Source organism: Moschus berezovskii, chromosome 7, assembly GCF_049115385.1.
Source record: "Moschus berezovskii isolate FMDL1 chromosome 7, NW_MosBer_1.0, whole genome shotgun sequence".
Classification (NCBI taxonomy): domain Eukaryota; kingdom Metazoa; phylum Chordata; class Mammalia; order Artiodactyla; family Moschidae; genus Moschus; species Moschus berezovskii.
The window spans coordinates 77,715,236-77,736,673 of NC_142466.1; the positions used below are offsets into that span (position 1 = coordinate 77,715,236).

Genomic DNA, 21,438 nt, shown 5'->3' on the forward strand with positions numbered 1-21,438 from the left:
TCTGCAACAACTCAAGGTAGAGTAGCCCCTGCTCTCCACAACTAGTAAAAGCCTGTGCACAGCAACAAAGACCCAGTACAACCAAAAATAAATAAGTAAATAGTAAAAATAATCACAATAAAATAAAATTTATAGGGGGGTGGCCACCTCATGCGACAAGTTGACTCACTGGAAAAGAGTCTGATGCTGGGAGGGATTGGGGGTGGGAGGAGACAGGGACAACAGAGAATGAGATGGCTGGATGGCTTCACCAACTCGATGGACATGAGTTTGAGTGAACTCCGGGAGTTGGTGATGGACAGGTGAAGCCTGGCGTGCTGTGATTCATGGGGTCGCAAAGAGTCGGACACGACTAAGCGACTGAACTGAATTGACTGAGGGATAAATTGTGAGATTGGGATGGACATAAACACAAAACTACTATATATAAAATAACCAATAAGAACCTACTGTATAGCACAGAAAACTGTACTCAGTACTCTGTAATAGTCTATATGGGAAAAGAATCTAAAAAAGGAGTGGATATATGTATATGCATACCTGATTCACCCTGGGCACACCTGAAACTAACATGAAACTGTAATTCAACTATTCTCCAATAAATTTTTAAAATTTATTTTTAATTGGAGAATAAATGCTTTACAATATTGTATTGGTTTCTGCATCAGTTCAGTTCAGTTCAGTCGCTCAGTCGTGTCTGACTCTCCGCAACCCCGTGAATCACAGCACGCCAGGCCTCCCTGTCCATCACCAACTCCCAGAGTTCACTCAAACTCATGTCCACAGAGTCGGTGATGCCATCCAGCCATCTCATTCTTGGTCGTCCCCGTCTCCTCCCACCCTCAACCTTTCCCAGCATCAGAGTCTTTTCCAGTGAGTCAACTTGTCGCATGAGATGGCCAAAGTATTGGAGTTTCAGCTTTAGCATCAGTCCTTCCAATGAACACCCAGGATTGATCTCCTTTAGAATGGACTGGTTGGATCTCCTTGCAGTACAAGGGCCTCTCAAGAGTCTTCTCCAACACCACAGTTCAAAAGCATCAATTCTTCGGCGCTCAGCTTTCTTCCCAGTCCAAATCTCACATCCATACATGACCACGGGAAAAACCATAGCCTTGACTAGACAGACCTTTGTTGGCAAAGTAATGTCTCTGCTTTTTAATATACTATCAAGGTTGGTCATAACTTTCCTTCCCAGTGATTTTGGAGCCCAGAAAAATAAAGTCTGACTCTGTTTCCACTGTTTTTCCTATTTCTCATGAAGTAATGGGACCAGATGCCATGATCTTTGTTTTCTGAATGTTGAGCTTCAAGCCAACCTTTTCACTCTCCTCTTTCACTTTCATCAAGAGGCTTTTTAGTTCCTCTTCACTTTCTGCCATCAGGGTAGTGTCATCTGCATATCTGAGGTTATTGATATTTCTCCCAGCAATCTTGATTCCAGCTTGTGCTTCTTCCAGGCCAGCGTTCCTCATGATGTACTCTGCATATAAGTTAAATAAGCAAGGTGACAATATACAGCCTTGACGTACTCCTTTTCCTATTTGGAACCAGTCTGTTTTTCCATGTCAAGAGAACGCACTGGTCATAGCAAACACCCTCTTCCAACAACACAAGAGAAGACTCTACACATGGACATCACCAGATGGTCAACACCGAAATCAGATTGATTATATTCTTTGCAGCCAAAGATGGAGAAGCTGTATACAGTTAGCAAAAACAAGACCAAGAGCTGACTGTGGCTCAGATCATGAACTGCTTATTGCCAAATTCAGACTTAAATTGAAGAAAGTAGGGAAAACCACTAGACCATTCAGATATAACCTAAATCAAATCTCTTATGATTATACAGTGGAAGTGAGAAATAGATTTAAGGGACTATATCTGATAGATAGAGTGCCTGATGAACTCTGGACGGAGGTTCGTGACATTGTACAGGAGACAGGGACCAAGACCATCCACATGGAAAAGAAATGCAAAAAAGCAAAATGGTTGTCTGAGGAGGCCTTACAAATAGCTGTGAAAAGAGACGTGAAAAGCAAAGGAGAAAAGGAGAGATATAAGCATCTGAATGCAGAGTTCCAAAGAATAGCAAGGAGAGATAAGAAAGCCTTCCTCAGTGATCAATGCAAAGAAATAGAGGAAAACAACAGAATAGGAAAAACAAGAGATCTCTTCAAGAAAATTAGAGATTCCAAGGGAACATTTCATGCAAAGATGGGCTCGATAAAGGACAGAAATGGTATGGGTCTAACAGAAGCAGAAGATATTAAGAAGAGGTGGCAAGAATACGCAGAAGAACTGTACAAAAAAGATCTTCACGACCAGGATAGTCACAATAATGTGATCACTGACCTAGAGCCAGACATCTTGGAATGTGAAGTCAAGTGGGCCTTAGAAAGCGTCACTACGAACAAAGCTAGTGGAGGTGATGGAATTCCAGTTGAGCTATTTCAAGTCTTGAAAGATGATGCTATAAAAGTGCTGCACTCAATATGCCAGCAAATTTGGAAAACTCAGCAGTGGCCACAGGACTGGAAAAGGTCAGTCTTCATTCCAATCCCAAAGAAAGGCAATGCCAAAGAATGCTCAAACTACTGCACAATTGCACTCATCTCACACGCTAGTAAAGTCATGCTCAAAATTCTCCAAGCCAGGTTTCAGCAATATGTGAACCGTGAACTCCCAGATTTTCAAGCAGGTTTTAGAAAAGGCAGAGGCACCAGAGATCAAATTGACAACATCCGCTGGATCATGAAGAAAGCAAGAGAGTTCCAGAAAAATATCTATTTCTGCTTCATTGACTATGCCAAAGCCTTTGACTGTGTGGATCACAATAAACTGTGGAAAATTCTGAAAGAGATGGGAATACCAGACCACCTGACCTGCCTCTTGAGAAACCTGTATGCAGATCAGAAAGCAACAGTCAGAACTGGACATGGAACAACAGACTGGTTTCTGCATATATCAACAGAAATTAGCCATAGGTATACATATGTCCCCTCCCTTTTGAAGCTCCCTCCCATCCCTAATCCCACCCCTCTAGGTTGTCACAGAGCATGGAATTTAAGCTCCCTGAGACATACAGCAAATTCCCACTGGCTATTTATTTTCCATATGGTAATGGAAATGTTTACTCTCCCAATTCGTCCCATCCTCTCCTTCCCCCCTTGTATACACTAGTCTGTTCACTATGTCTGTGTGTCCATAAAAATTTTTAATATAAATAAATTTATATAATTTAATATGTATACTGAAAATATAGCTGGTTCTCAGTCATTACTTTTGAATGAATGCAGAGCCAACCTATACCATCATAGCATATTATTCCCTCTTAAATACCCTTCACTGAATTCTTTTGTATGGAGAATTAGCAGGAAGGTTCTGGAGGCAGGAGATAGGGCCTGAAGGATCGTGCTTATGGGGCTGTAGGAGTGTTCTTTTCTGTTTTCCCTACTAATGCTCCCTTTGTTGCCTATAATCAGCCTCTGTCTGAATATGTATCAGGGTGTGTTGTATGTTCCTAAGGGTACAGATTTGGTGACTTTTAGAGCTGCAGTCCATCAGATTAAATATACATGTACATGCTTTCATGTTGGGCTTTCCCAGTGGCCCGCTATTAAAGAATCCACATGCAATGCTGGAGATGTGAGCTTGATCCCTGGTCCAGGAAGATCCCCTGGAGGAAAGCATGGGGGATCTCCAGTATTCTTGCCAGGAGAATACCACGGACAGAGAAGCTTGATAGGCTACAGTCCATTGGGTCGCAAAAGAGTTGGACATGGCAGAGTGACTAAACAATAACAGGATGAAAAATAGCCAGTCCCACAGAGCAGAGGAAGAGTGTTGGGCCTGAAAACTCAGCAGTGTGAAAGTTTGCTGTGTACTCAATCACCCCTCTCAGGATCCGCAGAGCTTTCTTTCCATTTCCACTACTCCCAGTAACTCTTCCAATCTCCAAAAGGTAGAAGCAGAGAACTATGCACCCAGAGGTGTCAGGAACCCAGGGGTACTTTTGAGATACAGCTGGCCACAACTTTGAAAATGCTGAAAATTTCCTGAAAATGCTTAGGTGGTGTGTGCTTAGTTGCTCAGTCATGTCTGACTCTTTGCGACCCCATGGACTCCTCTGTCCATGAGGATTCTCTAGGCCACAGTCCTGGAGTGGGTCACCATGTCCTCCTCCAGGGGATCTTCCCAACCCAGGGATGAAAGCCACATCTCCCGCACTGCAGGCAGATTCTTTACCATCTGACCAGCAAGGAAAATGGTTAGGAGCAGGACTATTTTATCAGATTCAGGGACTAGGGTAGAAAGAATAACCTGGACTCTTTCATGACATAGACCAATGGGTCGTTTTATAGGGTATGACAGCATAGCTGAAATATGTTTCTTAGGGTACAACTCACATTATATACTATTCTTTTCTGGAATGTTTTCCACCAGACTCAAAGTAGTCATGATACAACTTTCCCTTCTGTAAAATGGAAGAAGTACCAAAACATCTCACAGGGTTGGATCAAAATTTGTCCTTTGTTTATAAAGCCAGACATTAGTTAAAGTGGTCAGGACAGATTATAATCAGTAATATACCATTACAATAGGATAAAGAGTCCAGGGTGAACTGAACTCAACTTTCATTTGTACAGAGGTGATGGGGCTCTTTAAAGGGAGAATGAGGAAATGGGTAAGAGGATGAGGGTGTCTCAGCAGGGTTCAGGCAGTGAGAAATTACAAAAAAAAAAAACACACAAAAGGAGGTTGATCCCTGTAAAACTCGTATGTTTGCTAACTAGGGCTTATCAGAGTAAGACTCCTCCCCTCCTGCAGAGGCCAAGAGACAAGGGCCCTGTCTTGAGGTGCTGGATGGAAACAAGCAGTAAAGTTTTTGACAACCTTGAGTGTTCTCAGGTAGGCACTTTAAGAGGTGGCTAGGGTCATCCTGTGAATATGATTTCAGCTGCTAGAAGCTATATTAGTCTTTGCTTACATCTTTATGGGCCAAGGTTGACAAGTATAGTTAAGAAGAGGCTTCAGAAGAACCTGTCTAGAGTGTGGTCAAGGAAAATATTTGTCAGCTGCTATGAATATTAAATGACATATTGCCTGTGAACGTTTTTGGAAGAATATAACATCTTAATATCAGTGGACACATTCATTCATGTAACCAATCATATCCCTTCTCCTCCTTCAAAATGCTTATTAAAATTCTTCCTTAAACTGGGTCCCAACTACTAAACAGCCTGCCACTCAGTGATAACACCTACTATATTATGTGCCAGTTATTTTACATAACATTTCCTTCAAACAACCCCATTAGGAAATAAAATTTTACAAAAGCAGCTCAGAAAGTTAAGGTATTTAATCAAGGTCACACAGACAGTGAGGGGCAGAGGCCAAGTTTACATTCAACTCTGATGATTGTTACCTGGTTCCATTAAAGAAACTCCTTTTGCCTTTTAAATGGTTCGGTTAAAAATAAAACTGATTCTTAAGACACCAGACATGTTCCTTACTCATGAGGTTGTTTTTCTTTTCTTTTTTTTGAGACTCTAACAATATTCTAAGATATTAGAAGGACAGGAGTCAAGTTATGCATTTTCAGTTTATGAAACATTTCTATGGCATCACTATGCGACGTAGATATTTAAGGAAATTGAACTGCCCGCAGGGATCAGGACACAGACTGGTAAATGCTAAACCGCCCACTCCAGAAAAAGAGATCAACAATCATGCAGTCTGGAATGGTTTCAAGAAAGGTTTTGTTGTTCTTATTTGTTTGGGGGGCTCGCCACGAGGCTTGTGGGATCTTTGCTGCCCTACCAGGCATCAAACTCATGCCTCCTACAGTGCAAGCGGGGAGAGTTAACCACTGGACCGCCAGGCAAGTCCCTCAAGTTAGATTAGAATTGGGTTCGATCTTAAGGGATCTGTTGGATACTGATTCTGAGGAAACAGAGGGGTCACTCCAGGGTAGAAGGTGGGGAGCAAGAAAAGTAGAAGCGTGTAGATTCCTGAAAATCGGTGTATACATAGTCACAGAGCTTGAGTGACAGTTTCGTTCATCCGCTGACATTACTGTAAACGAAGGCTAACTTGGAAGTTTAAATGTCCGAAGCAAGACCGCCTGGTCAAGTAGCGATGAGCGGTGATCCACGCGGCGATCCTGGTGCCTCTGAGGCCCCTTAGCGACACTCTCGAGTCCCAGTACCTGAAACCACCACAAGTTTGAGGCATAATCATTCGCCTCTCTACAACGCTCGACCAAACTCTATGATTCCCGAGGGGGCGCGACGCTCACCTGCCCGCCGCGCACGCGCGACGTCCTCCTTTCCGCACAAAGGCTGCGGGAGGAGGGGTCGGCGCAAGCGCTCTGAGCTTCTTAGAAAATAGGGTCATTATCTCGCCTCCTGGCTCAGGCCGGGTAACGAGACGCATGCGCCGTGAGGACGTGCGAGACTTATTTCACGCGGTGGTGACGTAATGACAGAGGAGGCGGTGGCTCAGGAACGGAAGCCGGGAGGGAACCAGGGCGGAAGGGGACTAGGGCCAGGCTTGTGTTCGGTTCCTTGGCGGGGCTGGGGTTCCGATGTGGTCCCCGGAACGGGAGGCCGAGGCCCCGGCCGGGGGAGACCCGGCGGGCCTGCTGCCCCCGGAGTGGGAGGAGGATGAGGAGCGCATGTCCTTCCTGTTCTCCGCCTTCAAAAGGAGTCGCGAGGTGAACAGCACCGACTGGGACAGCAAGATGGGCTTCTGGGCGCCGTTGGTGCTGAGCCACAGCCGCCGCCAGGGGGTGGTGCGCCTGCGTCTGCGGGACTTGCAGGAGGCCTTTCAACGCAAGGGCAGCGTCCCGCTGGGGCTGGCCACCGTGCTGCAGGACCTGCTGCGGTGAGGGCGGGCCCGGCCGGGGGGCGGGGCGGCTCCCCGCGGGCAGAGACCCAGGCCGTTCTCCCGGGCGCACCGCGCCCAGTCCCGGGTCAGGCTTCCAGGACCCGTCTGTGTTTGCTCAGTGGGCGAAGGAGGCCAGGTTAGGGGTGTTTGGAGGGAATGGGAGGTGGGGTATGGAGGCAGTTGTGGGGCCAGGATAGCCTGATTAGATGCTATCCAGACGGTAGAAGGAGAAGCCAGCCTGGCGGAGGTGACAGTGATCTGGACTGGAATCCCGTTATATAGGGGCTTCCAAATGTGAATAACCCCACAACACAAGGTCTGCGAGACAGGATTTATTGAACTAAGGAAGGGCGGAGCTAAGAAGAAAGTAGTGGTGGGGGAGAGGTGTGTAGGGACCTTGCCAACAGCCCCCTGGGGCAGGTATTGTGTCCGGCCTGTCTTGGCTTGTCCTTGGCACAGGCTGTTTAGAGCGGAGGACATGACTAAGTATCTTGGTGATCCGAGAAGGTCCTGTAGGTGCTACCTGTGCGACAGGTGCAGGGTTTTTCTAGGTTCCTGAGGCTGGTAGCATGGACATCTAACAGAAGTACAGCACTTTGCTGTGTGCAGGTATTTTGCCTACACCATTTCATCTGGCTCCCTCAGCAGTCCTGCGGTGACAGAATTATCCTCTCAGAAGAAACTGAGTCTGAGAGACATGGAGCAACTTACTCGGGGTTACACAGATGGTTAGAGGTTATGGCAGGGCTGGACCTGGGGTCTTCTGAGTCTCAAGCATTTACACTCATGTTGCATATGTCATATCCTGAGCGGCCTCTCTAACACAGTGACTTCCTTGGGGTCGGAGACTGAAGAAAGTCAACTTTGATATGTTGCTTTTAACTCAGCCCTCTTCCCAGTTAAGAGGTCTTTCTTCCTCCCAGCCCCCTTCCCTTGACTGACATTAATGAGGCAAGTCATTTCTGGAACTTCTCCTTTCCAGTACAGTTTCCATTCATGCGCCACATGGGGCACAGGGTAGACAGTAGCTGAAAAAGTCAGTGAGGGGCAGGAAGAATCTGAGCTTCCTTATTATAACAGGACCATCCTCTCCCACTTCCTACCCAGAGACCTGCAGTACCTCTATTTCTCCTCTCCTGACTGCTGGCACCCCACTGATGCCTCCTGATGTTTGACAGGGTCTGGGACCTGAAGAATTTCTGAGGGGGACATTTTTCTGTAGAAGCCGCATAGCAGAGTAGTTAAAGCTTTGATTGGGAGCCAGATGGCCTGGGTGCAAATCCTGACTCTGCCATATGCTAAATTAGGAAAAAATATGTACCTCTCCATAAGCCTCAGTTTGATCAGTTATAAAACATGATTGTACTTAGATTTATTTTGTGTATTTGAAGAGATATTCCTTAGCACCCCTTAGCATAGTGACTGGCCCATGGGAAGCATTCAGTAAAGTTAGCTACTTATTACTAGGACTTTGAAATGCTTGTGCCTTATCTCCACCCAAGTTTAGGACTAGCAGAAAACCCTTTCTCTGAACTGCTTTGTCTTCATCCTCATGTCTTGCCCTTGACACTAATCCGTTATTGTTTGGATCTCCATTCATCAAGGGAAGTCTCAACACAGGCCCCATGGCCTCCTGTGTCTCTGGAACCTTATCAGAGAGCTTGCATTTTGGAGCCAAATTATAGTTTATCTTTGGCCTCTGTCATCTTCTCAGTCCCTCAGTTTTCTCTTGCCAAGAATAGTTGTGAGGCTTGGGGCTGGAGCATAAACAGCACTGCTCACAGTAGCTGACGTGAAGGTGCTTGGTAAACGATGCTTATGAAGATGACGATCACATTCCTCTTTGGGCTAAGGTGGGAGGTGGGGCCATTGCAGTAAAGCCTACCACCTGCCCTTTTCTTTCTTCACCGGCAGTCGAGGGGAGCTGCAGCGGGAGTCTGACTTCATGGCCAGTGTAGACAGCAGCTGGATCTCCTGGGGGGTCGGAGTCTTCCTGCTGAAGCCCCTCAAGTGGACTCTTTCCAACATGCTAGGGGATCATAAGGTTCCTGCTGAGGAGGTGCTCGTGGCTGTGGAGCTTCTTAAGGTGGGTGCTCAGGAGTGAGAGGTCTGGGTGTCATCTGGGGTGATGACAGGACCCTCCACCTTTCTTGAGTGGCTTGGGGGAATCATTGGAAAAAGAACAAATCTTTTTTATGGATTGACAGCTGATAACTGAGTTCATCTGACCTTCCTTTTGCTATACTTTGTAGCAATGAGTTGTTGGTTGGACTTGGACTTGTACATTTCAAGGGTGAACCTCTATCTAGAAATTGTCAGTTACACACAATTGAGTAATTTCTATATTTGTAGGGATTAATGATAAACTAAAGTTTAGAAAACTTGGTTGCCATTTCCTCTTTCAGCTTTGCCCTCTCCTTAATCAGTAAACTGGGCTTCCCTGGTGGCTCGGTGGTAAAGAACCCACCTGCCAGTGCAGGGTTCGATCCCTGGATGGGGAAGATCCCCTGGAGAAGGAGATGGCAAACCACTCCAGTATTCTTGCCTGGGAAATCCCATGGACAGAGGAGCCTGGGTCGAAAAAAAAGTCCGTGGGTCCCTACAGTCCATGGGTTGAAAAAGAGTTGGGCACAACTGAGTGACTAAACAGCAACAACAAATCGGCCAACTGGGCTCAGATGTCCTTCTTTCTCACTTGCTTACCACCATCAGAGAAACTACCGGGCTCTTTTTCTTTCATGCTCTTCTGGTCATTCAGCTTCCTCCTGGCCTGCCTTCTGTCCAAAGCCCAGAGCGTGCCACTGATGCTTGACTGCTTCTCTCATCTACCCCGTTGGCTCCTCTGCAGCTCTCAGGCCGCACAGGAGACACCAGCAAATCAGCCACCTTAGATCAGCCCCGTGGTCCTTCATTTCTGCCGGAAAAAATTGCTCTGTCACCAGGAGTGGGGCCCCTTTCAAAGTCCCAGCTTTAGGAGGGTCCTTGGAGCCACTCAGCTGCCTGGTGTTCTTGTCCCCTCCCCCCCCACACACCGCTTCATATTCTCTGCAGACACTGCACTGAGAACATAGGATCCCCTTAGTCGTGCCTTCAACTGTCTGTCTTCCACTTCCACTTTGACCTCCTCTCAGCCCTGCTTCCTCCCCAGGCTCAGAGGATGAAGTGGCCTTCCTCTGTCCCGTGCGTGCTCTCAAGTCTGTCCCTGCCCTTAGTGGCATCAGTGACCCTCCCGATCTGTATATTCCTTCTCACTCTGTCATGTTCTTCTTCAGCCTGTAAACCCACCCCAGTTTTCCCATCTCAGGATGACTCCTTGTGGGACCTGGGGCCCTGCCTGGTCACTGCTCTGTCTCTCCTTGTCAGGCAAGCTTTGCTGTCACCACATCTCTACTTCCACACACACTTTTCTTTTTTTTTTAAGATTATTTTATTTTCGGCTGTGCTGGATCTTCGTGGCTGCAAGAGGGCTTTATCTCGTTGCAGCTAGCAGGGGCTGTTCTCTAGTTCTGGTGCACGGGCTTTTCATTGTGGTGGCTTCTCCTGCTGCGGAGCACGGGCTATAGGCAAATGGGCTCAGTAGTTGTGGCGCATGGGCTTAGTTGTTCTATGGCATGTGAGATCTTCCTTGACCAGGGATGGAACCTGTGTCCCCTGCGTTGCAAGGCAGATTCTTAACCACTGGACCCCTCGGGAAGCCCTCCACCTACTCTATAACCCAGGGCAGACCTGCATCACCCCCACCGCTCCACCATCTGTGGTGGACAAGGTTATAGTAACCTTAAGAGTGTGTGTGTGTGTGTGTTTATAAAGATGACTGAACACAGTGTCTATGAAGTAGAGTTGCAGACAGTGGTTATTTTTGAAACTCACCAACTCCATCCTTCCCTGGTGGCTCAGTGGTGAAGAATCCACCTGCAGTGCAGGAGACCTGGGTTCAATCCCTGAGTTGAGAAGACCCCCTGGAGAAGAGAATGGCTACCCACTCCAGCATTCTTGCCTGGAGAATCCCAAGGACAGAGGAGCCTGGTGGATTGCAGTCCATGGGGTTGCAAGGAGTTGGACACAACTAAGTGACTAACATTTGAATGCCATAATCACTTGAAGTCCAGCCTCAGAGCCCTGGAGGCTTCCATACAGCTGGGGCCATGTCACAACCCCCAGTCCCCACCCCATTAGAAGCTCCAGTTTCTCCTCACCCCGACAGACAGCCCTCTTCCCTGCCACCTCAGCCTAGGGATCAAAACCTACCTGCTCTCCCTGTCCCCTGGGATTTTTGACTAAGCAGCATGCATTTTCTTCAGGAAAACACCTCCCCACCTCTGCACTACCCTCCCTCTCAGCCTCCAGGGCTCAGCCAGGGACACACAGAAAGTGCTTGGTGGTTTAAGTGGTTCTGGGCCAGCTCTTTCCCTTTTTGTGGTCTTTTACCTCAGGTGTTCTCCAACCTGGAGCAAAGGGGGGTCCATCCGTTTGTCCTCACAGTTGTGGCTTTGGACTCAGCATTTTGAGAGCAAGGCAGAGATGGGGGTAGATGGGAGTGGAATCACAGAAATCTTCTAAGAACCAACAATTTTTGACAGCAGAGTAGTCTAATCCTCTTTCAGTTCAGTTCAGTTCAGTCGCTCAGTCGTGTCCGACTCTCCGAGAGTCGGCCTCCCTGTCCATCACCAACTCCTGAGTTCACTCAGACTCATGTCCATCGAGTCGGTGATGCCATCCAGCCATCTCATTCTCTGCCATCCCCTTCTCAGGGGCACAGACTGTTAAATCTGTACTCGGCTTACATCACTACACAGAACACTCTGGTGCTTAATCTCATTCAATGACAGCTGCTACCAGATACATGGTGACTTCAGATACATGGTTTTCTCCTGGGAATGAGACTTGTTTTCATGTATGAAAATAAAGGGTCTTATCTGGATATTTTTATAAAACAAAGAAAGTCTGTTTCTGAGGTAAACTGGCTTTCCCAAGTCTAAATGCAGAAAGCAGCCAGCAAGTTTTAATCTTATTTGAAAAAATGACAAAACAGTAAAAATTGCCCATAGAGTTTGTGATTCGCAAAAAATTGTACAAAGAAAGTTTCCTTTCTGTTCATCCCATCTCTACCTCTTTGGGTACATTCCCTTCCCAGTTCTGTTTGCAGAAGCACACATCCCTTCTTATTGACCTTATTATGTTACTTTCCATTTTATCTTCTTGTTGGCATTTAGTACTTCCTGAAATTCTTTACTTGTATTTTATCTTTCCCCCCTACCAGAAGGGAGAAGTTTCATGGGGCCTGGGAACAGTGCCTGGTACATAGTAGAGAGTCAGTAAATATTTGTTAACACAGTAAGTGAATATACACATACACAATTTGTTGTTGTCCAGTCGCTTCGTCATGTTTGACTCTTGGTGACCCCATGGACTGTAGCCCATCAGGCTCCTCTGTCCATGGGATTCTCTAGGCAAAAGTACTGGAGTGGGTAGCCATTTCCAGGGATCTTCCCAACCCAGGGATGGAACCTGTGTCTTCTGCATTGGCAGGTGGATTCTTTACCACTGAGCCACCAGGGAAGCCCATATACATACATATATATGTATATTTTTTTCTAGAAATGTTGCCTTATTTTACCTTTTGGTCTACAACCAGCTTTTTTTTTTCTTTCCACCTTAATATATCATGAGCACCCTTCTAGGTCCCTACATGATACAGATCTGCTTCATTCTTTTGGATGGCTGCATAATAATCTATGGACACGCCACACATAGTTACCACACAAATGGATATTTCAGTTATTCCAATTTCTCTCTGTTACAAAGAAATACTTCTTTGACAGCCTTGTGCCTACATGTATACTCTTCACTTTTATTTTCTAGAAATGTATACGCACATTTTAAGTTTTAACAGAAATTACCAAATTACTTTTCAAAAGTTTGTACTAATTTATACTTTCATGAAGATTACATTAAAGTACCCAGTCTCCTCACATCCTTGCCGGCACTAGATAACATAAGTCTTTCAAATTTTGTCAGTTTGATGAATAAAAATACTTCCTTTTTGGAATTTGAGCATCTTTTCACCTATCCACTGGCTATTTACATATTCTCTTCTGTGAATTGCCTCTTTATAGCCTTTGCCTGTTTTTATTTTGGATTCTTTGTCTTTTATATTATTGGTTCAGTTCAGTTCAGTCACTCAGTCGTGTCCGACTCTTTGCGACCCCATGAATCACAGCACGCCAGGCCTCCCTGTCCATCACCAACTCCCGGAGTTCACTCAAACTCATGTCCACAGAGTCGGTGATGCCATCCAGGCATCTCATTCTCTGTCGTCCCCATCTCCTCCTGCCCCCAATCCCTTCCACCATCAGAGTCTTTTCCAGGGAGTCAACTCGTCGCATGAGGTGGCCAAAGTATTGGAGTTTCAGCTTTAGCATCAGTCCTTCCAATGAACACCCAGGACTGATCTCCTTTAGAATGGACTGGTTGGATCTCCTTGCAGTCCAAGGGACTCTCAAGAGTCTTCTCCAGCACCACAATTCAAAAGCATCAATTCTTTGACGATCAGCTTTCTTCACAGTCGAACTCTCACATCCATACATGACCATGGGAAAAACCATAGCCTTGACTAGACGGATTGATTTTGGAGTTTTATATTTATTAAGGGGGTGTGTGTGTTGTGTGTGTGTGTGTGTGTGCGCGTGCGCGCACTTAGTCAGCCTTGTCTGACTCTTTGCGACCCCATGGACTGTAATCTACATGGGAGACCCAGGTTCGATCCCTAGGTTGGGAAGATCCCCTGCAGGAGGGCATGGAAACTCACTCCAATTTTCTTGCCTAGAGAATCCCATGGACAGAGGAGCTTGGCTGGCTACAGTCCATGGGGTTGCAAAGAACTGGACATGACAGAGAAACTACACTTTCATATATAGGGCTTCCCTTGTGGCTCAGCTGGTAAAGAATCTGTCTGCAATGCGAGAGACAAGATTTATTTAGTGTTAAGAATTTAATATTGTCTCTCAGTTTCTTTTTTTTTTTTCCTCTGAGTCATTTTATTTGTATGTATTCAGTTCAGTTCAGTTCAGTTGCTCAGTTGTGTCCGACTCTCTGCGACCCCATGAATCACAGCATGCCAGGCCTCCCTGTCCATCACCAACTCCTGGAGTTCACCCAAACTCATGTCCATAGAGTCGGTGATGCCATCCAGCCATCTCATTCTCTGTCATCCCCGTCTCCTCCTGCCCCCAACCTTTCCCAGCATCAGAGTCTTTTCCAGTGAGTCAACTCGTTGCATGAGGTGGCCAAAATATTGTATGTATTACATCCCTAGAAAAAGAATCCATGGATTTTCCCTCCTGTGTGTTTTCTTCTTGCTTCTTCATGGTCCATGATGCCAGCTGAGGTTGTCAGTACAATGAAACCAAACTGACGGGATGGGAGCAGGTTATTCTGCCATTTTTCTAGATCTTTGAGTTGCACATCAAATCTGGGGCTGATCACTCCACACTTATTTTGCCTGCCTGTGAGGTTCACAACAATTTTCCCAGCCCTGTGATCATCAATGATTTCAAATTCGCCAATGTAACCATGCTTCATCATCACTGTTAGAAACCTGACGATGACTTTGGAGCACAGCCTAATAAGGACCTGGCGTTTGCCTCTTTTCGGCATTGTTGATACTCTTGAGAGCATCAGCCAGGACATTCATGCGCACCATTCTGGCGGCAGGGAAAGATGGCGGAAAGAGCGTCTCTCAGTTTCTTGTTTTCATTTTTACTTAGGATGTCTTTTACCATATAAAAGTTTTTATATTTCTATAGATTTTTCAAATTTTCCTTTTCAGCTACTGAATTTCTGCTCTTACTGAGAAAGGTGTAACTTTTCTGCTCTTGCTTAGAAAGACAACCCTCTACTTCAAAGGTTAATAAGATTTTTTTTTAAAGCATTTTATTCAAATGTTTTATGCTTTCATTTTCTCAAGTTAATGTTAATAACGTAGTAGGTATTTTTGTATATGTGGTAAAGAAGACTCCGACTTCATGCTGCTGCTCATGACTGTTCGTCTTCCTGAGATGACCTTCCCACCAGCATCCCACCCATGACTTACCTATGGGATTCTACTCAACAACTCTTATTTTCTGAGCAATTGTTGAACTCCTGGGTAGTCGTCCTCTGCATTTTCATAGCATCCTGTGCATACATCAGTACGTATTTCTTATTTGCAGAAGACTAATTTCCACAAAGGAGGAAGACTGTGGCATTGTTTCTTGGAACCTGTATTTCTTAGACTTCTCATCTAAGTCTAAAGATTCCTAAATTCTCACAAAAATCCCATCCCATACTTCCCTCTTGGGGCTGTTTCTAGACTCGGTAGTATTCCAGTTTGCAGGATTGCCATTTGGCACAAAATGGAGAGACCAGGACTGGCAGGGAGTTTCGACATCATCTCCATCCATCTTCTCCGGCTTGCCAAGGACCAGTGAGACCGACTGGCCCAGGATCACACAGGGGACCGTAGGCAAGGGAGATGCAGGAACACGGAGTCCCAGGTGGAACGGCAAGCCCAGAGTTGGCTCCCAACATACCATGTACCTTATTTCACACGTGTTCACCAGACATTCCGCCAAGTTTTTAAAAAAACATGAATCCTTTTTCCTTTTCCAAAGCTGAGGACAGGGTGGGTGCTCCCCTGCTCTTCCCTCACGTGATCATGGATCTGAAGCATGGGCTCAGGGCTGTCTGGTTTCTGGGGCAGCAATCCCTCCCCACAAGCACTTTGCACTTCCCCTGCAGGAGAAGGCTGAGGAGGTGTACCGTCTGTATCAGAACTCCCCGCTCTCCTCACACCCCGTGGTGGCCCTGTCAGAGCTCAGCACCCTGTGTGCGGGCTCCTGTCTGGATGAGAGGACCTTCTACCTGGTGTTGCTGCAGCTGCAGAAAGAGAAGCGGGTCACCGTCCTGGAGCAGAATGGGGAGAAGGTACGGGAACGCGTTCCTTCTCCCCTCACTCCCCGAGACCTTGTCCACTGTGTGCTGACACAGCCGCCAGCACCCCTGCCCAGGGGTTTCTCAGCATTTGGGGTCAGAGCAGCAGTAATTTGTCCCTGTCCCTTCAGATCGTGAAGTTTGCCCGAGGCCCCCACGCCAAGGTCTCTCCTGTCAACGACGTGGATGTCGGGGTCTACCAGCTGATGCAGAGTGAACAGCTGCTGTCCCGCAAGGTGGAGTCCTTGTCCCAGGAAGCCGAGAGGTAACTCCCCCTGAGCTGAGTGCCCCAGACCCCACCCTGGCCGGCTCTCAGAGCCACAAAGCACTGGCGACCGTGGGCTCTTTAAAAAGAAGAATTAAGGTTGTATTTTGCTGATTAGGAAAGTTCTAACCCCAGAAAGCACCAATTATCCCAAAGGAGAACAAATGAATTCTCCCCACAAGAGCAGCTGTTAGCACTGTGTTTACGTTCCCCCAAGCCGCCATCCGTCTAACCGGTATTTACTGAGCCAGGCCTTGTCTTGGGGATGTGTTGAGTTGGCCAAAGAGTTCATTCGGGGTTTTTTGTAAGATCTTACAGAAAAACCCGAATGAACTCTTTAGCCAGCCCAATAGTAGTGAATGAGCCAGGTATATACAGCCTTCTGGGGGTCTTGGTAAGGGACCCCTGCCCTTCCCCTCAGATGACCACACAAAACATCCCTGCTGAAGACATGCAAGCACTCCCCCGAAAAGTAGGATATATAGACGTGGAATCAGAATGTGCTTGTTCCCACCCTCTTACAGCAGGAGAATCCCCACCTTGTGGGAATGCCAAGGTCATTGGAGGTGTTAGGAAGTCATTCCCTGCCTGCTGGCTTTCCAGGTGGTGCTAGTAGATAAGAGTCTGCTCACCAGTGCAGGAGACAGACTAGGGTTCGATCCCTGGGTTGGGAAGATCCCCTGAAGGGGAGCATGGCAACCCAGTCTGTATTCTTGCCTGGGAAAATCCCATGGACAGAAGAGCCTGGCAGACTATAATCTGTGCGGTCACAAAGAGTCAAACATGACTGAAGCAACTTAGCACACCCTACCTGCTAGCTCCCAGGATGGCAGTCTGTCTTTAAGGCACCTTGTTGATCTGTTTTCCCTCTCTATGAATTGAAATAACTTTTCCTTAGTCGTTTGCCTTCCCCACATGCAGACCTCCCCTTCCAGCTCATATCTCAGCCTGCTGCAGGGGTTTGGCCGTGGGCGGTTGTGCATCGTTTTTCTGGCCACTGGGTGAAATGAATTTGCTCTTCAGATTTGAAAAGTACCTTCACCAAAAGTACTACTTGTGGGGACACTTGAGGACCTTGCCACCCCCTCCTATGGCCTTGTCATCTTAAGCTGTCCCTTTGTTTGCAGGTATAAAGAAGAAGCCCGCCGGGCATGCCGAGCAGGGAAGAAGCAGCTGGTGAGTTTTGTCTCCCCACTCCCCACCCCCAGCTGTGTCCTGGTGCTGTAGGATGGCAGGGAGAGGAGCCCAGTTCAGAGAGCAGCCTTCTTGAGGCTAGAGCAGAGCGTCTGTGGGTGGCCCAGGCATCATGATAGCTTGCTTTACAAACCCGGGGTGGGTCTTACCTTATGGGAAGGGCTGTCTTCCTTGGGCCCTTTGACCTACCAGTTTTGGCCTTAACCATGTCTCCACGCCCCACTAGGCCCTGAGGTCTCTCAAGGCCAAGCAGCGGACAGAGAAGCGCATCGAGGCCCTGCATGCCAAGCTGGACACAGTTCAAGGCATCCTGGACCGGATCTATGCCTCGCAGACAGATCAGATGGTAGCCACCTCCCCTCTGCCCCAGTGCTTGGCCAGTGTGTGTGGTGTCCGTGCCTCCTCCCTTCCACTGAGGCTTTGCTGTCTGGAGAAGGCTGGGGTTCTTTCAGGATATGGTTGGGACTCCTCATGCCCCTCCTGTTGGGAAGTTTTGGGCTCAGTTGACATGGGGTGAATCGTTCATGGGTAGGGGAAAAAAACCCAAAGCTGTCTTCTGGAGACGGAACAGTATGGTCTGTATTTTGCCCAGTGCTCTTCATCTGCACTGACCACTGCTTTGTCTTTAGGTTTTCAATGCCTATCAGGCCGGGGTGGGAGCGCTGAAACTCTCCATGAAGGATGTCACAGTGGAGAAGGCGGAGAGCCTTGTGGATCAGATCCAGGAGGTATGGGGGTTGGGCAGGGCACGTACCTACACTGGACAGTTCTGAGGACAGAAGTGTCTTTGTTGTATTGATACTTACTTCTTTCCCCAACTGTTGACCTTGTGAGCTTGAGGAACTTTCCCTGATTCTCAGATGGGGCAACACTACTTTGTAATCCTAAACATTGAAACTCAAAGACCGAGATCTCCAGAGACGCATTCAGAGTTCACGGCCTGGCGCTTTTCTCTTGCAGCTGTGTGACACCCAGGACGAAGTTTCTCAGACACTGGCTGGCGGGGTAACCAATGGCCTAGGTGAGTTGACAAGATGATTCTGTCCTCTTTTCCTCTCTAAGCAGACTTTGCCTCCCTGTTTAGGGATAGGTCTGGCCAGGATCTGTTCTCCTAGCACAGGCAGAGCCTCTCCCCCATCTCCAGGGCTTCTCCGCAGGAGTAATGGAAGGAATTGGCCTTTCCTCCTTGGCAGGCTGTTGACCAGCCCCTCGACACTCCAGGGCCGCTTACTCCCTGGGTGTCTTCCAAGGGCAAGGAGAAGCAGGGTCAGTTCCTTGGTGTAAACAAAATACACCTCCTCAATGACTTAGCTCTGTGTGTGGACAAAGAGTATCTGCTCGAAGGTGCCCTCTACCTCCCAACTCACAGGATAGATTTATTGCTTGATTGGCTGTGCTGAGTCTTTGTTGCTGCACAGGGGCTTTCTCTCGTTGCAGGGTTCAGGCGTCTCACTGTGGCGGCTTCTCCTGTCACGGAGCACAGGCTGTCTATAGTGCAGGCTCAGTAGTTGTGGCACATGGGCTTAGCTGCCCCACGGCCTGTGGGATCTTCCTGGACGAGGGATTGAACCTATGTTCCCTACATTAGCAGGCAGACTCTTAACCACTTGACCACCAGGGAAGCCCATCACGCAGTTTTTCTTCATAGTCCTTCAAGAAGACCTGGGCTTCTTTTGTAAAGCTGAGCTGGGTTTGCTGTCCACAGTCCTTGATCATTAATGCATTTCCTCCCTGGACTTCTGTGTGTCCTTACGTCATCTTTTCTCACCAGACTTTGACAGTGAGGAACTGGAGAAGGAGTTGGACATCCTGCTTCAGGACACCACCAAAGAACCTTCGGATCTGCCCGACAACCCCCAGGAGAGGTTTTATATCGACAGTGTGCCTAACACTAGGATCTCAGATGCTGAACTTGAAGCTGAACTTGAGAAACTGTCCTTATCAGAGGGAGGTAGGGAGCTGTGTGTCCAGGGTGGCTGGTGGGCTTGTGACCCTCAGGCTCAAGGTTAATGGGTCCCAGCACTCTTGCTCCAGGGTACCAAATGGGAGAAGGGAGTCCTGGGCTGCTTATTTAAGACTCAGTCCCTTAAACACTGGGGTTTTTTCATCTCAGAGATCTGCCATAGAGTTCAGCCATTTCTTCTCCCTGCAGGTTTGGTCCCAAGCAGGAAATCTCCAAAAAGACAATTGGAACCAACTCTCTAAAGCCATTGTAGGACCCTCAAGTGAAGGACCCTCACGTCAGAGAGACCAGGCTTGCGTGTATGTGTGTGTGTGTACATAGTTATTTAAACGAGAAACTCAGAATGTGTTGGGAAGAGGAGGAAGGACAGCCGCTGCTGCATCTGGATGCTGCCACTTAGCGCGGGACAGACAGAGTTTCTGGAAGCGTGCGCCCAAGGCGTACTGCCAGCCGGGGTCATGGCCCTGCCTTCTCATCCTTCTAGTGCCACAGTTTATACGGTTCTGTGTGTGCCCTGTCGTCTCTCATAGCCTGCAGTCCTGCCACGGGCTCAGTTAGGTTTGTCTTTCCCCACCAGCTTCGTTCTGGCCAGCGAAGGTGAAAGAGTTTGTGCAGCTTTGCCAAATCAGAGACTGTCCTCATGGCCCTTCCCTGCCCCCCACCATGTTTAGAGGAGTTTATTCTGTCTGTTGGTCCGTTACACAGCTCCCAGCCCCTCCCTGTTCCCTCTGGTAATGAGAAGGAGGAGAATCAAACAGCTGCCACTTTGGAGAGAAACGCACAGTGTAAAACAAGGGGGGAAATGCCAATTGCTTCCCATTACTCCTGTGGAGAAGCCCGGGACAGAAGGGAGTGGGGAAGAGCCCTGCCTGCACTGGGGCTCCATGGGGTCCATTGTCAGATTCTCCAGGTGTTCATAAAGAGAGGTCACCCCCAAGTGGCTCAGAGTTGTGACAGTTGGAGAGGTGTCTCGTGGGGTTGGACACAGCTGCCTCTTCCATGTTATGCAAAAGAACATCTGTTGACTGGAGAAAGGGTTACTCTGGGTCTTTTGAACTTGATAGAAGCCCAGGTGACTACATGGCCCCAGGAATCCGAACCCCATCTGTTTTCTTAAAAAGGTAACTTTGCCTTGCCCCCATGGTGAATAACTTAAATATAACTTTAACACAAATCAGAAGAATCCACACAACAGCACACCTCCCCTTCGTGAGCCTGGCAGAAAAACACAGGTTCTTTTGTTTGAATTTCAAAAGCATCTTATGTTGTGGCCCAACGCTCAGGGCAGGGCATCTGAGCCAGGATGTGCAATAGAAGCAGAAGACGGTGGCCTTGGCCACATCAGCTATGTGCTTCCCCGGTCCTGCTCTGCACCCAGCCCCGCCTCCTGGAGGCCCATCTTCCTACTTCCTTTGACGAATAGGGGAGGATGGTGGGGGGACAGGCAGGAGAGGGTCTGAATGTGCTGGCAGCAGGGAGAAGACAAAACACCAGCCATACCGCTGCCCTTCTGCGCAGTCCCAGATGCCTGCCTGGCCCCTGGCCCTGCCCCTCCCACTGGGGGTGGCGGAGAGCGAGGGGAGGCATCTGCTCCAGGCCAGGAGCACGATCACTGTTCCACAAATTTCTCTCCCGCTCGGCCTTGGGAATCTGATATATTGGGGGTAAAAAGAAACAATCACTATTTTTTCTTTTTTTATCTGGTAAATAATTAAAAGAAAAAGCCCGAGCGCTTCGTCTTCCTCTCTCTTATTTTTTTTTTCTTTGAACTATTTATTTTGTATTGGGGTATATGGGCTTCCTTGGTGGCTCAGTTGGTAAAAAAAATCTGCCTACAATGTAGGAGACCCAGGTTTGATCCCTGGGTGGGGAAGTTCTGGAGAAAGGAATGGCTACCTACTCCAGTATTCTTGACTGGAGAATCCCATGGACAGAGGAGCCTGGCAGGCTACAGTCCTTTGGGGCACAAGAGTCAGACACAGTTTAGCAACTCAACCACCACCACCATACCCGATTAACAAACAATGTGAAAGTTTCAGCTGAATGGCAAAGGGACTCAGCCTTACATGTACAAGTGTCCATTCTCCCCCAGACTCCCCTCCGATCCAGGCTGCCGCATAACATTTAGCAGCGTTCCATGTGCTATACAGAAGGT

General features: G+C 47.8%; 1 protein-coding gene and 1 pseudogene across 1 annotated transcript; one reads left to right on the forward strand and one right to left on the reverse strand.

Annotated features, from left to right (window-relative positions):
• The first annotated feature begins 6,509 nt into the window (after positions 1-6,509).
• Positions 6,510-21,012, forward strand: CHMP7 (charged multivesicular body protein 7). The gene is made up of 10 exons (XM_055427226.2): positions 6,510-6,888; positions 8,806-8,977; positions 15,670-15,855; positions 15,993-16,126; positions 17,254-17,302; positions 17,547-17,666; positions 17,950-18,048; positions 18,281-18,341; positions 19,092-19,271; positions 19,473-21,012. Exons 1-10 carry the CDS (start codon positions 6,590-6,592, stop codon positions 19,523-19,525), a joined length of 1,353 nt encoding a protein of 450 aa, XP_055283201.2. The 5' UTR covers positions 6,510-6,589; the 3' UTR covers positions 19,526-21,012.
• Positions 14,186-14,608, reverse strand: LOC148777373 (small ribosomal subunit protein uS8 pseudogene; annotated as a pseudogene).
• Positions 21,013-21,438: the final 426 nt, after the last annotated feature.